The sequence below is a fragment of the Melanostigma gelatinosum genome, assembly GCF_949748355.1.
Source record: "Melanostigma gelatinosum genome assembly, chromosome: 20".
In the NCBI taxonomy this organism is placed as follows: domain Eukaryota; kingdom Metazoa; phylum Chordata; class Actinopteri; order Perciformes; family Zoarcidae; genus Melanostigma; species Melanostigma gelatinosum.
The window spans coordinates 16,826,831-16,841,471 of NC_136653.1; the positions used below are offsets into that span (position 1 = coordinate 16,826,831).

General features: G+C 37.3%; 3 protein-coding genes across 3 annotated transcripts; all 3 read left to right on the plus strand.

Annotated features, from left to right (window-relative positions):
* Positions 1 to 60: 60 nt before the first annotated feature.
* On the plus strand, positions 61 to 629 carry LOC306794042 (B-type lectin plumieribetin-like; the record flags this gene model as incomplete). Its single annotated transcript, XM_079291904.1, has 2 exons — positions 61 to 150; positions 269 to 629. 2 exons carry the CDS (start codon positions 61 to 63, stop codon positions 527 to 529), a joined length of 351 nt encoding a protein of 116 aa, XP_079148030.1. The 3' UTR covers positions 530 to 629.
* A 4,815-nt stretch (positions 630 to 5,444) lies between these two features.
* On the plus strand, positions 5,445 to 6,326 carry LOC306794226 (B-type lectin plumieribetin-like). The gene is made up of 3 exons (XM_079292216.1): positions 5,445 to 5,465; positions 5,752 to 5,845; positions 5,966 to 6,326. Exons 2-3 carry the CDS (start codon positions 5,756 to 5,758, stop codon positions 6,224 to 6,226), a joined length of 351 nt encoding a protein of 116 aa, XP_079148342.1. The 5' UTR covers positions 5,445 to 5,465; positions 5,752 to 5,755; the 3' UTR covers positions 6,227 to 6,326.
* A 3,753-nt stretch (positions 6,327 to 10,079) lies between these two features.
* Positions 10,080 to 10,968, plus strand: LOC306794513 (B-type lectin plumieribetin-like). Its single transcript, XM_079292619.1, has 3 exons — positions 10,080 to 10,106; positions 10,396 to 10,489; positions 10,608 to 10,968. The coding sequence occupies exons 2-3, from the start codon at positions 10,400 to 10,402 to the stop codon at positions 10,866 to 10,868; spliced, it is 351 nt and encodes a 116-aa protein (XP_079148745.1). The 5' UTR covers positions 10,080 to 10,106; positions 10,396 to 10,399; the 3' UTR covers positions 10,869 to 10,968.
* Positions 10,969 to 14,641: the final 3,673 nt, after the last annotated feature.

The window sequence follows — 14,641 nt, forward strand, 5'->3', positions numbered from 1 at the left end:
TCAACAATGTATTTTCAGTGTTTTACATGAAACAACAGACTTTCTTTTTGTTGCAGAATCATGAGTACGAACTACTTGTCCAGAAATGATGAGCTCTGCAAGGGAGACTATCTGCTGTCCAACAACAGGGAGTGGAAGGCTATCTTCCAGGTGAGTAACTGAATATTTGTGCGCTCCAGACACTTATGATGGTGCGTGATGCATGAGCTCTGGTCTGTGTAAAAGTACATGATTCTGATAACAGTCAAATGTCTTTTTCCTCCTGCAGGATGATGGTAACTTTGTCATCTATGGCTGGAAGCCTGTGTGGGCTTCAGACACTTGCGGATCAGACGCTATCCGCCTGTGCATGCAGGCTGACTGCAACCTGGTGATGTACAACAAGTGTGACACACCCAAGTGGTCAACAAACACCTACGGACCCGATGCTAACATGTGCCGCCTTTCCCTGACCGATGAAGGAAAACTGACGTTGCACAGGAGAAGTGAGGAGATTTGGAACTCTGATCAAAGCAGAGGCATGAAGTGATTCATTGTATGTGAACATCATGTTCCAGTGTCAGATTGAGTTACCAGTAAACCTTCCTTCTGTGTAATCTGGAATCAAATAAAAGATGTTTTTCACAATCCATCAATGAGTTCCTTGCTTCTCTTTGTAGAGAGCGATGATCAGGGTAAAGTGTGTCTCTGCATCTCAGCTCAACCTCAGAACAAACAACTCTTTGACTTAAAACAGAATGAAAGTTGAACATAATGAATCGATACACTGTGTGATTTTAGCCACATTTGTGATGAACTCAAAACAACTAAAACATGGAAACTGAGTTGAAATAAGAGTTGTGTTAAAATCTGAAATTATGAGTAAAACACAGAGATTATCAGCAATATGTTCTCATTCATCAGCTTGTTCAAGCTCTCGTGTTGCTTCTGGTTGCAAAAAACAAGATGGCAACGAACAAAATGACAACATGTTATTGAACATGAGTGCAGTTCACTCAAACAAAACGATAGCTTTATACATATAGCCCTTACACTTATACACAATATGATGCAAGAAACGTTCTAATAAACATAAAAAAACAAAGTAGGCATGATCAGAGGGCTTGGTGACCCTTCAGGTCAGAGCTTTAGTAGCTGCTGGCTGTGCATTAGGTCATGTACCACGTCAGCGTTCTTGTTGTATATCAGTTAAACCACCATTTACAGCAACCAGATAAAGAAAGATTCACTGAAGTTTGCTTGTCAAATGTATTTCTGTGTACCATTCATCCCTGTGATGCCTAAGTGGCCTTTTATTTCAAGTTTGTTTCAAGTTTGCGTTTTTAATTATGGACAAATAGCCACTCCACACTATATTAAACTCAGCAATTGTACAATAAACATTTCACAGATGACTCTGAGATCATTCTATCTGTATAAAACATGTATGCTGTCTCATTTTCTTTACAATTTCCGATATGTGACAAAGTTTACAGACAGCTTTCTTCATCGTCCTTAGCAGTATGAAAAGCTGATTTTAAGTTCTGATTTGGGAAATGTGTGCAAAAGTTTTGGAGTAAAACACTTTAAAAAGCTTCATGGTAAACAGGACTGCTCCCCAAAGACAGTATTGCTTCCTCTCCACCTCCAGCTGAGATGATATAAAGCTGCAGAGACCAGCTGTCAGTTTCACCTCCTTCACTTCTGCTCTCAGACTGACGTGGTGTCACATTCAAAGCGGTAAGTACTCTACACTTTTATATGTACAACATATATGCCATTTTCAGGGGTTTTGCAACTTAAAACATCAATGTTTTTTTGTTTTGAATTATGAGTAAGAACCACTTCAAAATCTAGATCTCCTAAAGGGACAATACCTGATATCCAGCAAGGGGATGTGGAGGGCTATGCTCCAAGTGAGTAAAACAGATTTATTTGCAGTCCAGAAGTTCATCAAAGATTATATTTTATTTACAAGCAATTATTCCTTTTTTTTTGGCAACGAACATTTTGATAAGAGCAAAATGGCTCTTTGTCATCTATGGCCCGCAGACTGGGTGGGAATCAGACACTGCACGACTTGGTGATGTATGACGAGGCTGGCACCACTAGGTGGCGCACTAACACATATGTCCCCATGCCACCCGGCCCTCGCGAGGAAGGGCTGCCCTCTTGAACTGACCTCTGAGGGCAACCTGGTGTTGCACAGGGGACCTGACAAAGTTTGGAGCTCTGCTGTCTCCAAAGGCACTAAAGGGAACTCCACCTAAATTTAGAGCTCTCATATGTTGTATCCGTGGCGTAGGAAAGTTTAATCAACAAGCTATTCTGGAGCAGTTTATGCATGATGACCTCTGAGTTTTAGCTCTCTAGTTTTGGGACTGGGGAGAGTTGTTTATGTTTAATGATATGTTTGGACTGTGTCAGACCACGGCATGAACATGTATGAAAATGGCCTTAGCTCCGCCTTTAAACGATGTCTTAACATGACATCAGAAAGATTTTGAATTTGAATGATTTGCAAGTGAAAGTGATCTCTGGATGTCAGCGTGAATCATAATGAACCTGCCCGCTGTGTAATGTGGAAACAAATAAAAGCACACCTTCAAAATGTATAAATGTGTTTTTCTTTGTTCTTTTTTTATTTTTTCTTGTATTTTTGCCCAATTGATAACAGTTCTACTTGCAAATATCTTGATAAAGAGCACTGGTAGTTGTAGCGAGGTGAGTGTCAGCTGGTCTAATATCTGAGCTACAACAACATCAAGTAATCTACACAATTCCCTCTGATCTAACACCAACAACCCAACTCCATGTTGGTATTGAGTTGAATTAATCAGCGTGTGAACTAACTGTTATATCATGTATTTGGTACCACATTAAAGAAGGAATTACTGATATAAGAGATTAAAGAACCTGAGAATGAAGGTGAAATTTTTGTTCTTCAAACTTTTGTCTGTGTACATTAGAAAACAACAAGGATGTGACGCTAATGAGTCTTAAAAACTGAAAGGAAGCAGAATGAAAGAAGTTATTGCAACTGCAACAAGGCACCACATGATGTCAGACTAATCCAACTGTAGTCTCTGTATCCACATCTATGACCCACCTTGCATGAATGTACCTGTCTGTGGTTACATATATATGTATATATATATATATATATATATATATATATATATATATATATATATACATATACATTCAAAACAAACCCATGATTATCACAGATAAAGATCCTGGAGCACTTTCTTTCAGTACTGGCGGCTGGTTAAGGTGTTAATCACTGATTAGTATCTAAAAATGTTCAACATATTTTGTCTGTCAATCATGTCCCCCTTCAAATATCATCCTATTGCTAAAAAAATAAAACAATATAAAATAAATTTAAAAAGACCTGCATGTTTGTGATGTTTTAAGAAGATGATTTACGAAAACAGGAAAAAAAGAAAAGGAGGTGACACTCCCCTCTCTGTCCCCCGTCTCTCTCCTCCCCCAGGCTTATAATCGTTGTTCTCAACTAAGAAAGACTTCTTTGGAACTGAAATGACTGACTAATAACTCACCCTCAGAGAATCACTTCCTTGGAATCAAAACATCCGTTTTCTGAAAACAGGAAAAAAACACATCTATGACCCACCTTGCATGAATGTACCTGTCTGTGGTTACATGGAACGGCTGCACACAGAAAAAAATGTCTGAAATTAAAATGCCAACATAAGAGTTTTATTGTTTTCCTTGTAATACGGAACACATAATCTAAATAAACACAAATTTCAACTCGCATGTTTGCTATCATGCGAACTAGATTGGATTCAGAGTTAATCTTTAACCAGGATTCTTACCACAATAACACCTCATCACTGCTTACTAAGAGTTCCAGTGTATTGCGCTGCGTAATCATACCACTCCCTTGTCATCTCCAGCTCAAGTAATATAAAGACGGAGTAACAAGCTGTGAATTTCACCTTCAGTTGGACAGGTAGAATAGATTTAGGGTCAGACATGGCTTTACTGACATTTACATGTTGGACTCAGTGAGTTATAAAGAAAGAAAAACATCAGATAAGGAATTTGTATTCCTCTGTTTCAGTTTGTCCAGTTATAAATAAGGCTGAAGAGAACTAAAATCATTGAAAAGTAAACGTTCATATGTCTTCATGTCTTCCACGTGTCTAAGGACTAAGTGGGTGACACCACTAACTGATCATCAGTGATCATTCCTTGTCTATAATCAACCTGTCAAGGGTCTAACAGTATATTTCTCAAAACATTTCATCACAGTGTAGCTCAATGCTGCAGGCTTATAATCATTGTCCAGAGAGCAGCGCTGAGAGAGTGGACACCAAGCTGGAGTCAGATCTTCAGCACAGGTTTTGCATCCCGTGCAAGCTCATGGATGTTCATAAGAGTAATTCCCAGTGCTTATTCTTGTATTGGTGGCTAATTATGTTTTTTATAATAGCTGATCCAAAAATATTCAATATATTTCTCATTTTTTCAGATCCATCAATGATGTTTTAGTCCTTTTTTTTGGCCTGATTGGAAAAAAATGGAACAGTTAATAATATATATATATATATATGTATATATATATATATATATATATATATATATATATATATATATATATATATATATATATACATATATATATACATATATATGTATATGTATATGTATATATATATATATATATATATATACATATACATATACATATACATATATATATATATATGTATATATATATATATATATACATATATATATATATATATATATATACATATATATATATATATATATATATATGTATATGTATATGTATATGTATATATATATACATATACATATATATGTATATGTATATATATATATATATGTATATATATATATATATACATATATATATATATATATATATATATATATATATATATATATATATATATATATATATATATATAGCACTTTCTTTCAGTACTGGCGGCTGGTTAAGGTGTTAATCACTGATTAGTATCTAAAAATGTTCAACATATTTTGTCTGTCAATCATGTCCCCCTTCAAATATCATCCTATTGCTAAAAAAATAAAACAATATAAAATAAATTTAAAAAGACCTGCATGTTTGTGATGTTTTAAGAAGATGATTTACGAAAACAGGAAAAAAAGAAAAGGAGGTGACACTCCCCTCTCTGTCCCCCGTCTCTCTCCTCCCCCAGGCTTATAATCGTTGTTCTCAACTAAGAAAGACTTCTTTGGAACTGAAATGACTGACTAATAACTCACCCTCAGAGAATCACTTCCTTGGAATCAAAACATCCATTTTCTGAAAACAGGAAAAAAAGATAAGAAGGTGACACTCCCTCTCTGTCCCCCGTCTCTCTCCTCCCCCAGCTCAGGTGAATATAAATGGAGTGAATTTCTCTTCTTGCACTTCACTCATTTTGCTCTGCTTGCAGTCTGACTGGACCTTCAACCCTGTAAGTGTTCTTTACTTTGACTCTGATGGATAGATGAATACATGTCTGTGTTTGATGCATGGACGAGTCATTAAATGACTGTTAAATCTGTGCTGTTGAAATTAAAATGATAATTGGTGCACAATACTTACTGTGTGTAAAAATGAATGTCAGGTGAAAATAACTACTTTTCAGTAAAGAAATACCACTGGTGTTGCACAAATGAAATGGCAAACCAACCAACAGAACAAATGTTAACAATGTATTTTCAGTGTTTTACAAACAACAGACTTTCTTTTTGTTGCAGAATCATGAGTAAGAACTACTTGTCCAGAAATGATGAGCTCTGCAAGGGAGACTATCTGCTGTCCAACAACAGGGAGTGGAAGGCTATCTTCCAGGTGAGTAACTCTGAATATTTGTGCGCTCCAGACACTTGTCATGGTGCGTGATGCATGAGCTCTGGTCTGTGTAAAAGTACATGATTCTGATAACAGTCAAATGTCTTTTTCCTCCTGCAGGATGATGGTAACTTTGTCATCTATGGCTGGAAGCCTGTGTGGGCTTCAGACACTTGCGGATCAGACGCTATCCGCCTGTGCATGCAGGCTGACTGCAACCTGGTCATGTACAACAAGTGTGACACACCCAAGTGGTCAACAAACACCTACGGACCCGATGCTAACATGTGCCGCCTTTCCCTGACCGATGAAGGAAAACTGACGTTGCACAGGAGAAGTGAGGAGATTTGGAACTCTGATCAAAGCAGAGGCATGAAGTGATTCATTGTATGTGAACATCATGTTCCAGTGTCAGATTGAGTTACCAGTAAACCTTCCTTCTGTGTAATCTGGAATCAAATAAAAGATGTTTTTCACAATCCATCAATGAGTTCCTTGCTTCTCTTTGTAGAGAGCGATGATCAGGGTAAAGTGTGTCTCTGCATCTCAGCTCAACCTCAGAACAAACAACTCTTTGACTTAAAACAGAATGAAAGTTGAACATAATGAATCGATACACTGTGTGATTTTAGCCACATTTGTGATGAACTCAAAACAACTAAAACATGGAAACTGAGTTGAAATAAGAGTTGTGTTAAAATCTGAAATTATGAGTAAAACACAGAGATTATCAGCAATATGTTCTCATTCATCAGCTTGTTCAAGCTCTCGTGTTGCTTCTGGTTGCAAAAAACAAGATGGCAACGAACAAAATGACAACATGTTATTGAACATGAGTGCAGTTCACTCAAACAAAACGATAGCTTTATACATATAGCCCTTACACTTATACACAATATGATGCAAGAAACGTTCTAATAAACATAAAAAAACAAAGTAGGCATGATCAGAGGGCTTGGTGACCCTTCAGGTCAGAGCTTTAGTAGCTGCTGGCTGTGCATTAGGTCATGTACCACGTCAGCGTTCTTGTTGTATATCAGTTAAACCACCATTTACAGCAACCAGATAAAGAAAGATTCACTGAAGTTTGCTTGTCAAATGTATTTCTGTGTACCATTCATCCCTGTGATGCCTAAGTGGCCTTTTATTTCAAGTTTGTTTCAAGTTTGCGTTTTTAATTATGGACAAATAGCCACTCCACACTATATTAAACTCAGCAATTGTACAATAAACATTTCACAGATGACTCTGAGATCATTCTATCTGTATAAAACATGTATGCTGTCTCATTTTCTTTACAATTTCCGATATGTGACAAAGTTTACAGACAGCTTTCTTCATCGTCCTTAGCAGTATGAAAAGCTGATTTTAAGTTCTGATTTGGGAAATGTGTGCAAAAGTTTTGGAGTAAAACACTTTAAAAAGCTTCATGGTAAACAGGACTGCTCCCCAAAGACAGTATTGCTTCCTCTCCACCTCCAGCTGAGATGATATAAAGCTGCAGAGACCAGCTGTCAGTTTCACCTCCTTCACTTCTGCTCTCAGACTGACGTGGTGTCACATTCAAAGCGGTAAGTACTCTACACTTTTATATGTACAACATATATGCCATTTTCAGGGGTTTTGCAACTTAAAACATCAATGTTTTTTTGTTTTGAATTATGAGTAAGAACCACTTCAAAATCTAGATCTCCTAAAGGGACAATACCTGATATCCAGCAAGGGGATGTGGAGGGCTATGCTCCAAGTGAGTAAAACAGATTTATTTGCAGTCCAGAAGTTCATCAAAGATTATATTTTATTTACAAGCAATTATTCCTTTTTTTTTTGGCAACGAACATTTTGATAAGAGCAAAATGGCTCTTTGTCATCTATGGCCCGCAGACTGGGTGGGAATCAGACACTGCACGACTTGGTGATGTATGACGAGGCTGGCACCACTAGGTGGCGCACTAACACATATGTCCCCATGCCACCCGGCCCTCGCGAGGAAGGGCTGCCCTCTTGAACTGACCTCTGAGGGCAACCTGGTGTTGCACAGGGGACCTGACAAAGTTTGGAGCTCTGCTGTCTCCAAAGGCACTAAAGGGAACTCCACCTAAATTTAGAGCTCTCATATGTTGTATCCGTGGCGTAGGAAAGTTTAATCAACAAGCTATTCTGGAGCAGTTTATGCATGATGACCTCTGAGTTTTAGCTCTCTAGTTTTGGGATTGGGGAGAGTTGTTTATGTTTAATAATATGTTTGGACTGTCTCAGACCACGGCATGAACATGTATGAAAATGATGAGCTCCGCCTTTAAACGATGTCTTAACATGACCACATTACCACATTAAAGAAGGAATTACTGATATAAGAGATTAAAGAACCTGAGAATGAAGGTGACATTTTTGTTCTTCAAACTTTTGTCTGCGTACATTAGAAAACAACAAGGATGTGACGCTAATGAGTCTTAAAAACTGAAAGGAAGCGGAATGAAAGAAGTTATTGCAACTGCAACAAGGCACCACATGATGTCAGACTAATCCAACTGTAGTCTCTGTATCCACATCTATGACCCACCTTGCATGAATGTACCTGTCTGTGGTTACATGGAACGGCTGCACACAGAAAAAAATGTCTGAAATTAAAATGCCAACATAAGAGTTTTATTGTTTTCCTTGTAATACGGAACACATAATCTAAATAAACACAAATTTCAACTCGCATGTTTGCTATCATGCGAACTAGATTGGATTCAGAGTTAATCTTTAACCAGGATTCTTATCACAATAACACGTCATCACTGCTTACTAAGAATTCCAGTGTATTGCACTGCGTAATCATACCACTCCCTTGTCATCTCCAGCTCAAGTAATATAAAGACGGAGTAACAAGCTGTGAATTTCACCTTCAGTTGGACAGGTAGAATAGATTTAGGGTCAGACATGGCTTTACTGACATTTACATGTTGGACTCAGTGAGTTATAGAGAAAGAAAAACATCAGATAAGGAATTTGTATTCCTCTGTTTCAGTTTGTCCAGTTATAAATAAGGCTGAAGAGAACTAAAATCATTGAAAAGTAAACGTTCATATGTCTTCATGTCTTCCACGTGTCTAAGGACTAAGTGGGTGACACCACTAACTGATCATCAGTGATCATTCCTTGTCTATAATCAACCTGTCAAGGGTCTAACAGTATATTTCTCAAAACATTTCATCACAGTGTAGCTCAATGCTGCAGGCTTATAATCATTGTCCAGAGAGCAGCGCTGAGAGAGTGGACACCAAGCTGGAGTCAGATCTTCAGCACAGGTTTTGCATCCCGTGCAAGCTCATGGATGTTCATAAGAGTAATTCCCAGTGCTTATTCTTGTATTGGTGGCTAATTATGTTTTTTATAATAGCTGATCCAAAAATATTCAATATATTTCTCATTTTTTCAGATCCATCAATGATGTTTTAGTCCTTTTTTTTGGCCTGATTGGAAAAAAATGGAACAGTTAATAATATATATATATATATATGTATATATATATATATATATATATATATATATATATATATATATATACATATATATATACATATATATGTATATGTATATGTATATATATATATATATATATATATATACATATACATATACATATACATATACATATATATATATATATGTATATATATATATATATATATGTATATATATATATATACATATATATATATATATATATATATATATATATATATATATATATATAGCACTTTCTTTCAGTACTGGCGGCTGGTTAAGGTGTTAATCACTGATTAGTATCTAAAAATGTTCAACATATTTTGTCTGTCAATCATGTCCCCCTTCAAATATCATCCTATTGCTAAAAAAATAAAACAATATAAAATAAATTTAAAAAGACCTGCATGTTTGTGATGTTTTAAGAAGATGATTTACGAAAACAGGAAAAAAAGAAAAGGAGGTGACACTCCCCTCTCTGTCCCCCGTCTCTCTCCTCCCCCAGGCTTATAATCGTTGTTCTCAACTAAGAAAGACTTCTTTGGAACTGAAATGACTGACTAATAACTCACCCTCAGAGAATCACTTCCTTGGAATCAAAACATCCATTTTCTGAAAACAGGAAAAAAAGATAAGAAGGTGACACTCCCTCTCTGTCCCCCGTCTCTCTCCTCCCCCAGCTCAGGTGAATATAAATGGAGTGAATTTCTCTTCTTGCACTTCACTCATTTTGCTCTGCTTGCAGTCGGACTGGACCTTCAACCCTGTAAGTGTTCTTTACTTTGACTCTGATGGATAGATGAATACATGTCTGTGTTTGATGCATGAACGAGTCATTAAATGACTGTTAAATCTGTGCTGTTGAAATTAAAATGATAATTGGTGCACAATACTTACTGTGTGTAAAAATGAATGTCAGGTGAAAATAACTACTTTTCAGTAAAGAAATACCACTGGTGTTGCACAAATGAAATGGCAAACCAACCAACAGAACAAATGTCAACAATGTATTTTCAGTGTTTTACATGAAACAACAGACTTTCTTTTTGTTGCAGAATCATGAGTAAGAACTACTTGTCCAGAAATGATGAGCTCTGCAAGGGAGACTATCTGCTGTCCAACAACAGGGAGTGGAAGGCTATCTTCCAGGTGAGTAACTGAATATTTGTGCGCTCCAGACACTTATGATGGTGCGTGATGCATGAGCTCTGGTCTGTGTAAAAGTACATGATTCTGATAACAGTCAAATGTCTTTTTCCTCCTGCAGGATGATGGTAACTTTGTCATCTATGGCTGGAAGCCTGTGTGGGCTTCAGACACTTGCGGATCAGACGCTATCCGCCTGTGCATGCAGGCTGACTGCAACCTGGTGATGTACAACAAGTGTGACACACCCAAGTGGTCAACAAACACCTACGGACCCGATGCTAACATGTGCCGCCTTTCCCTGACCGATGAAGGAAAACTGACGTTGCACAGGAGAAGTGAGGAGATTTGGAACTCTGATCAAAGCAGAGGCATGAAGTGATTCATTGTATGTGAACATCATGTTCCAGTGTCAGATTGAGTTACCAGTAAACCTTCCTTCTGTGTAATCTGGAATCAAATAAAAGATGTTTTTCACAATCCATCAATGAGTTCCTTGCTTCTCTTTGTAGAGAGCGATGATCAGGGTAAAGTGTGTCTCTGCATCTCAGCTCAACCTCAGAACAAACAACTCTTTGACTTAAAACAGAATGAAAGTTGAACATAATGAATCGATACACTGTGTGATTTTAGCCACATTTGTGATGAACTCAAAACAACTAAAACATGGAAACTGAGTTGAAATAAGAGTTGTGTTAAAATCTGAAATTATGAGTAAAACACAGAGATTATCAGCAATATGTTCTCATTCATCAGCTTGTTCAAGCTCTCGTGTTGCTTCTGGTTGCAAAAAACAAGATGGCAACGAACAAAATGACAACATGTTATTGAACATGAGTGCAGTTCACTCAAACAAAACGATAGCTTTATACATATAGCCCTTACACTTATACACAATATGATGCAAGAAACGTTCTAATAAACATAAAAAAACAAAGTAGGCATGATCAGAGGGCTTGGTGACCCTTCAGGTCAGAGCTTTAGTAGCTGCTGGCTGTGCATTAGGTCATGTACCACGTCAGCGTTCTTGTTGTATATCAGTTAAACCACCATTTACAGCAACCAGATAAAGAAAGATTCACTGAAGTTTGCTTGTCAAATGTATTTCTGTGTACCATTCATCCCTGTGATGCCTAAGTGGCCTTTTATTTCAAGTTTGTTTCAAGTTTGCGTTTTTAATTATGGACAAATAGCCACTCCACACTATATTAAACTCAGCAATTGTACAATAAACATTTCACAGATGACTCTGAGATCATTCTATCTGTATAAAACATGTATGCTGTCTCATTTTCTTTACAATTTCCGATATGTGACAAAGTTTACAGACAGCTTTCTTCATCGTCCTTAGCAGTATGAAAAGCTGATTTTAAGTTCTGATTTGGGAAATGTGTGCAAAAGTTTTGGAGTAAAACACTTTAAAAAGCTTCATGGTAAACAGGACTGCTCCCCAAAGACAGTATTGCTTCCTCTCCACCTCCAGCTGAGATGATATAAAGCTGCAGAGACCAGCTGTCAGTTTCACCTCCTTCACTTCTGCTCTCAGACTGACGTGGTGTCACATTCAAAGCGGTAAGTACTCTACACTTTTATATGTACAACATATATGCCATTTTCAGGGGTTTTGCAACTTAAAACATCAATGTTTTTTTGTTTTTAATTATGAGTAAGAACCACTTCAAAATCAAGATCTCCTAAAGGGACAATACCTGATATCCAGCAAGGGGATGTGGAGGGCTATGCTCCAAGTGAGTAAACCAGATTTATTTGCAGTCCAGAAGTTCATCAAAGATTATATTTTATTTACAAGCAATTATTCCTTTTTTTTTGGCAACGAACATTTTGATAAGAGCAAAATGGCTCTTTGTCATCTATGGCCCGCAGACTGGGTGGGAATCAGACACTGCACGACTTGGTGATGTATGACGAGGCTGGCACCACTAGGTGGCGCACTAACACATATGTCCCCATGCCACCCGGCCCTCGCGAGGAAGGGCTGCCCTCTTGAACTGACCTCTGAGGGCAACCTGGTGTTGCACAGGGGACCTGACAAAGTTTGGAGCTCTGCTGTCTCCAAAGGCACTAAAGGGAACTCCACCTAAATTTAGAGCTCTCATATGTTGTATCCGTGACGTAGGAAAGTTTAATCAACAAGCTATTCTGGAGCAGTTTATGCATGATGACCTCTGAGTTTTAGCTCTCTAGTTTTGGGACTGGGGAGAGTTGTTTATGTTTAATGATATGTTTGGACTGTCTCAGACCACGGCATGAACATGTATGAAAATGGCCTTAGCTCCGCCTTTAAACGATGTCTTAACATGACATCAGAAAGATTTTGAATTTGAATGCTTTGCAAGTGAAAGTCGAGTCTGGATGTCAGCGTGAATCATAATGCACTTGCATAATTACACTATTGTGTAATGTGGAAACAAATAAAAGCACACCTTCAAAATGTATAAATGTGTTTTTCTTTGTTCTTTTTTTATTTTTTCTTGTATTTTTGCCCAATTGATAACAGTTCTACTTGCAAATATCTTGATAAAGAGCACTGGTAGTTGTAGCGAGGTGAGTGTCAGCTGGTCTAATATCTGAGCTACAACAACATCAAGTAATCTACACAATTCCCTCTGATCTAACACCAACAACCCAACTCCATGTTGGTGTTGAGTTGAATTAATCAGCGTGTGAACTAACTGTTATATCATGTATTTGGTACCACATTAAAGAAGGAATTACTGATATAAGAGATTAAAGAACCTGAGAATGAAGGTGACATTTTTGTTCTTCAAACTTTTGTCTGCGTACATTAGAAAACAACAAGGATGTGACGCTAATGAGTCTTAAAAACTGAAAGGAAGCGGACTGAAAGAAGTTATTGCAACTGCAACAAGGCACCACATGATGTCAGACTAATCCAACTGTAGTCTCTGTATCCACATCTATGACCCACCTTGCATGAATGTACCTGTCTGTGGTTACATGGAACAGCATTGAACAGAACACAATAGTTATTGTTCATTGATTGATTTATCTTTAAGAGAAAAAACTACAGAGAGGAGGACAGACACCAGGAGGAACATCATCGTTTCAATCTCTTCTGAAATGGTTGCAATGACGTGTAGACATTTTTAAATTATGTTTTCTTCATGGCAAAATATTTACTGTTGGGTCCCCTGATCCCCTTATAACCCCCCCCCCCTCTCTCTTTTGTGTATTCTGTATTTTGCATCGCCTCATCTGCATGTTCTTATCAAGTACAGTTCACGCAGCAGACATGACCGCTTCATTATATGCCCAAAGAACAGCACTCCTAGACCGAACTAATACTGCCGTGGCCCCAAGTCTTCCACGTTTGAAGTAGTTTGTGGCAATTTGATTAAACACAACTTTATTTATGGATATAAAATACTTAAAGTCTTAAGACTATGTGACCCCGCTACAAGACTAAGCTGCACAGCCGACCTGGTCTGATATTACATAACCTTCTTTTAAATTAATAAAATGGTGATGATGCAGTGAATTTGGGCCTTTGGGAGCAGCTGAGGGTCGCAGGCAATCCTTCTATTTTTCTGTTTTTCTAGACATATATTCGGCTTTATTATTTATTTGTAGGCTACATTGTTTAAATGTATGTAGGGCAATGCTTTTTCTATTTGTGCCATGTACGTTTGCTGAGTGTTAATGAAAGCCTCTTAGAACACAGGGCCTCCTTATTAAGGAACAAAGGCCCTTTCTCTTTGCATTAACATATTACACAGCCTTCTGTCCTGTTCTGGTTTGGGGGGACCATTGCTAAGCTCTGGGTCTGCAACCAGATTTAGTTGGTATGTGTTTATGCTGTCATAAATAAACTACATAAGTCCAAATATTCACAAAACAGAAAAGAAGAAAACCAAAACGATGGAGATAAATTCAAACCAACATGGGACCTGCACATGCCAAGACAAGAAATATAATGTGAAATAAAGTTGAATCAGAACAGTTTATTGCCAAGTGTTACACAAGGAATTTGGCTGAACGGTGAATGGTACATAACAATAAACACGTCTCAATAGTATGAGACATAATTTAAAGATATTTACAATAAAATATGGTGAACAAACAAACAAATATCAGTACGTTAAAACAAGTATATTATTAATATTTCAGGAGTAT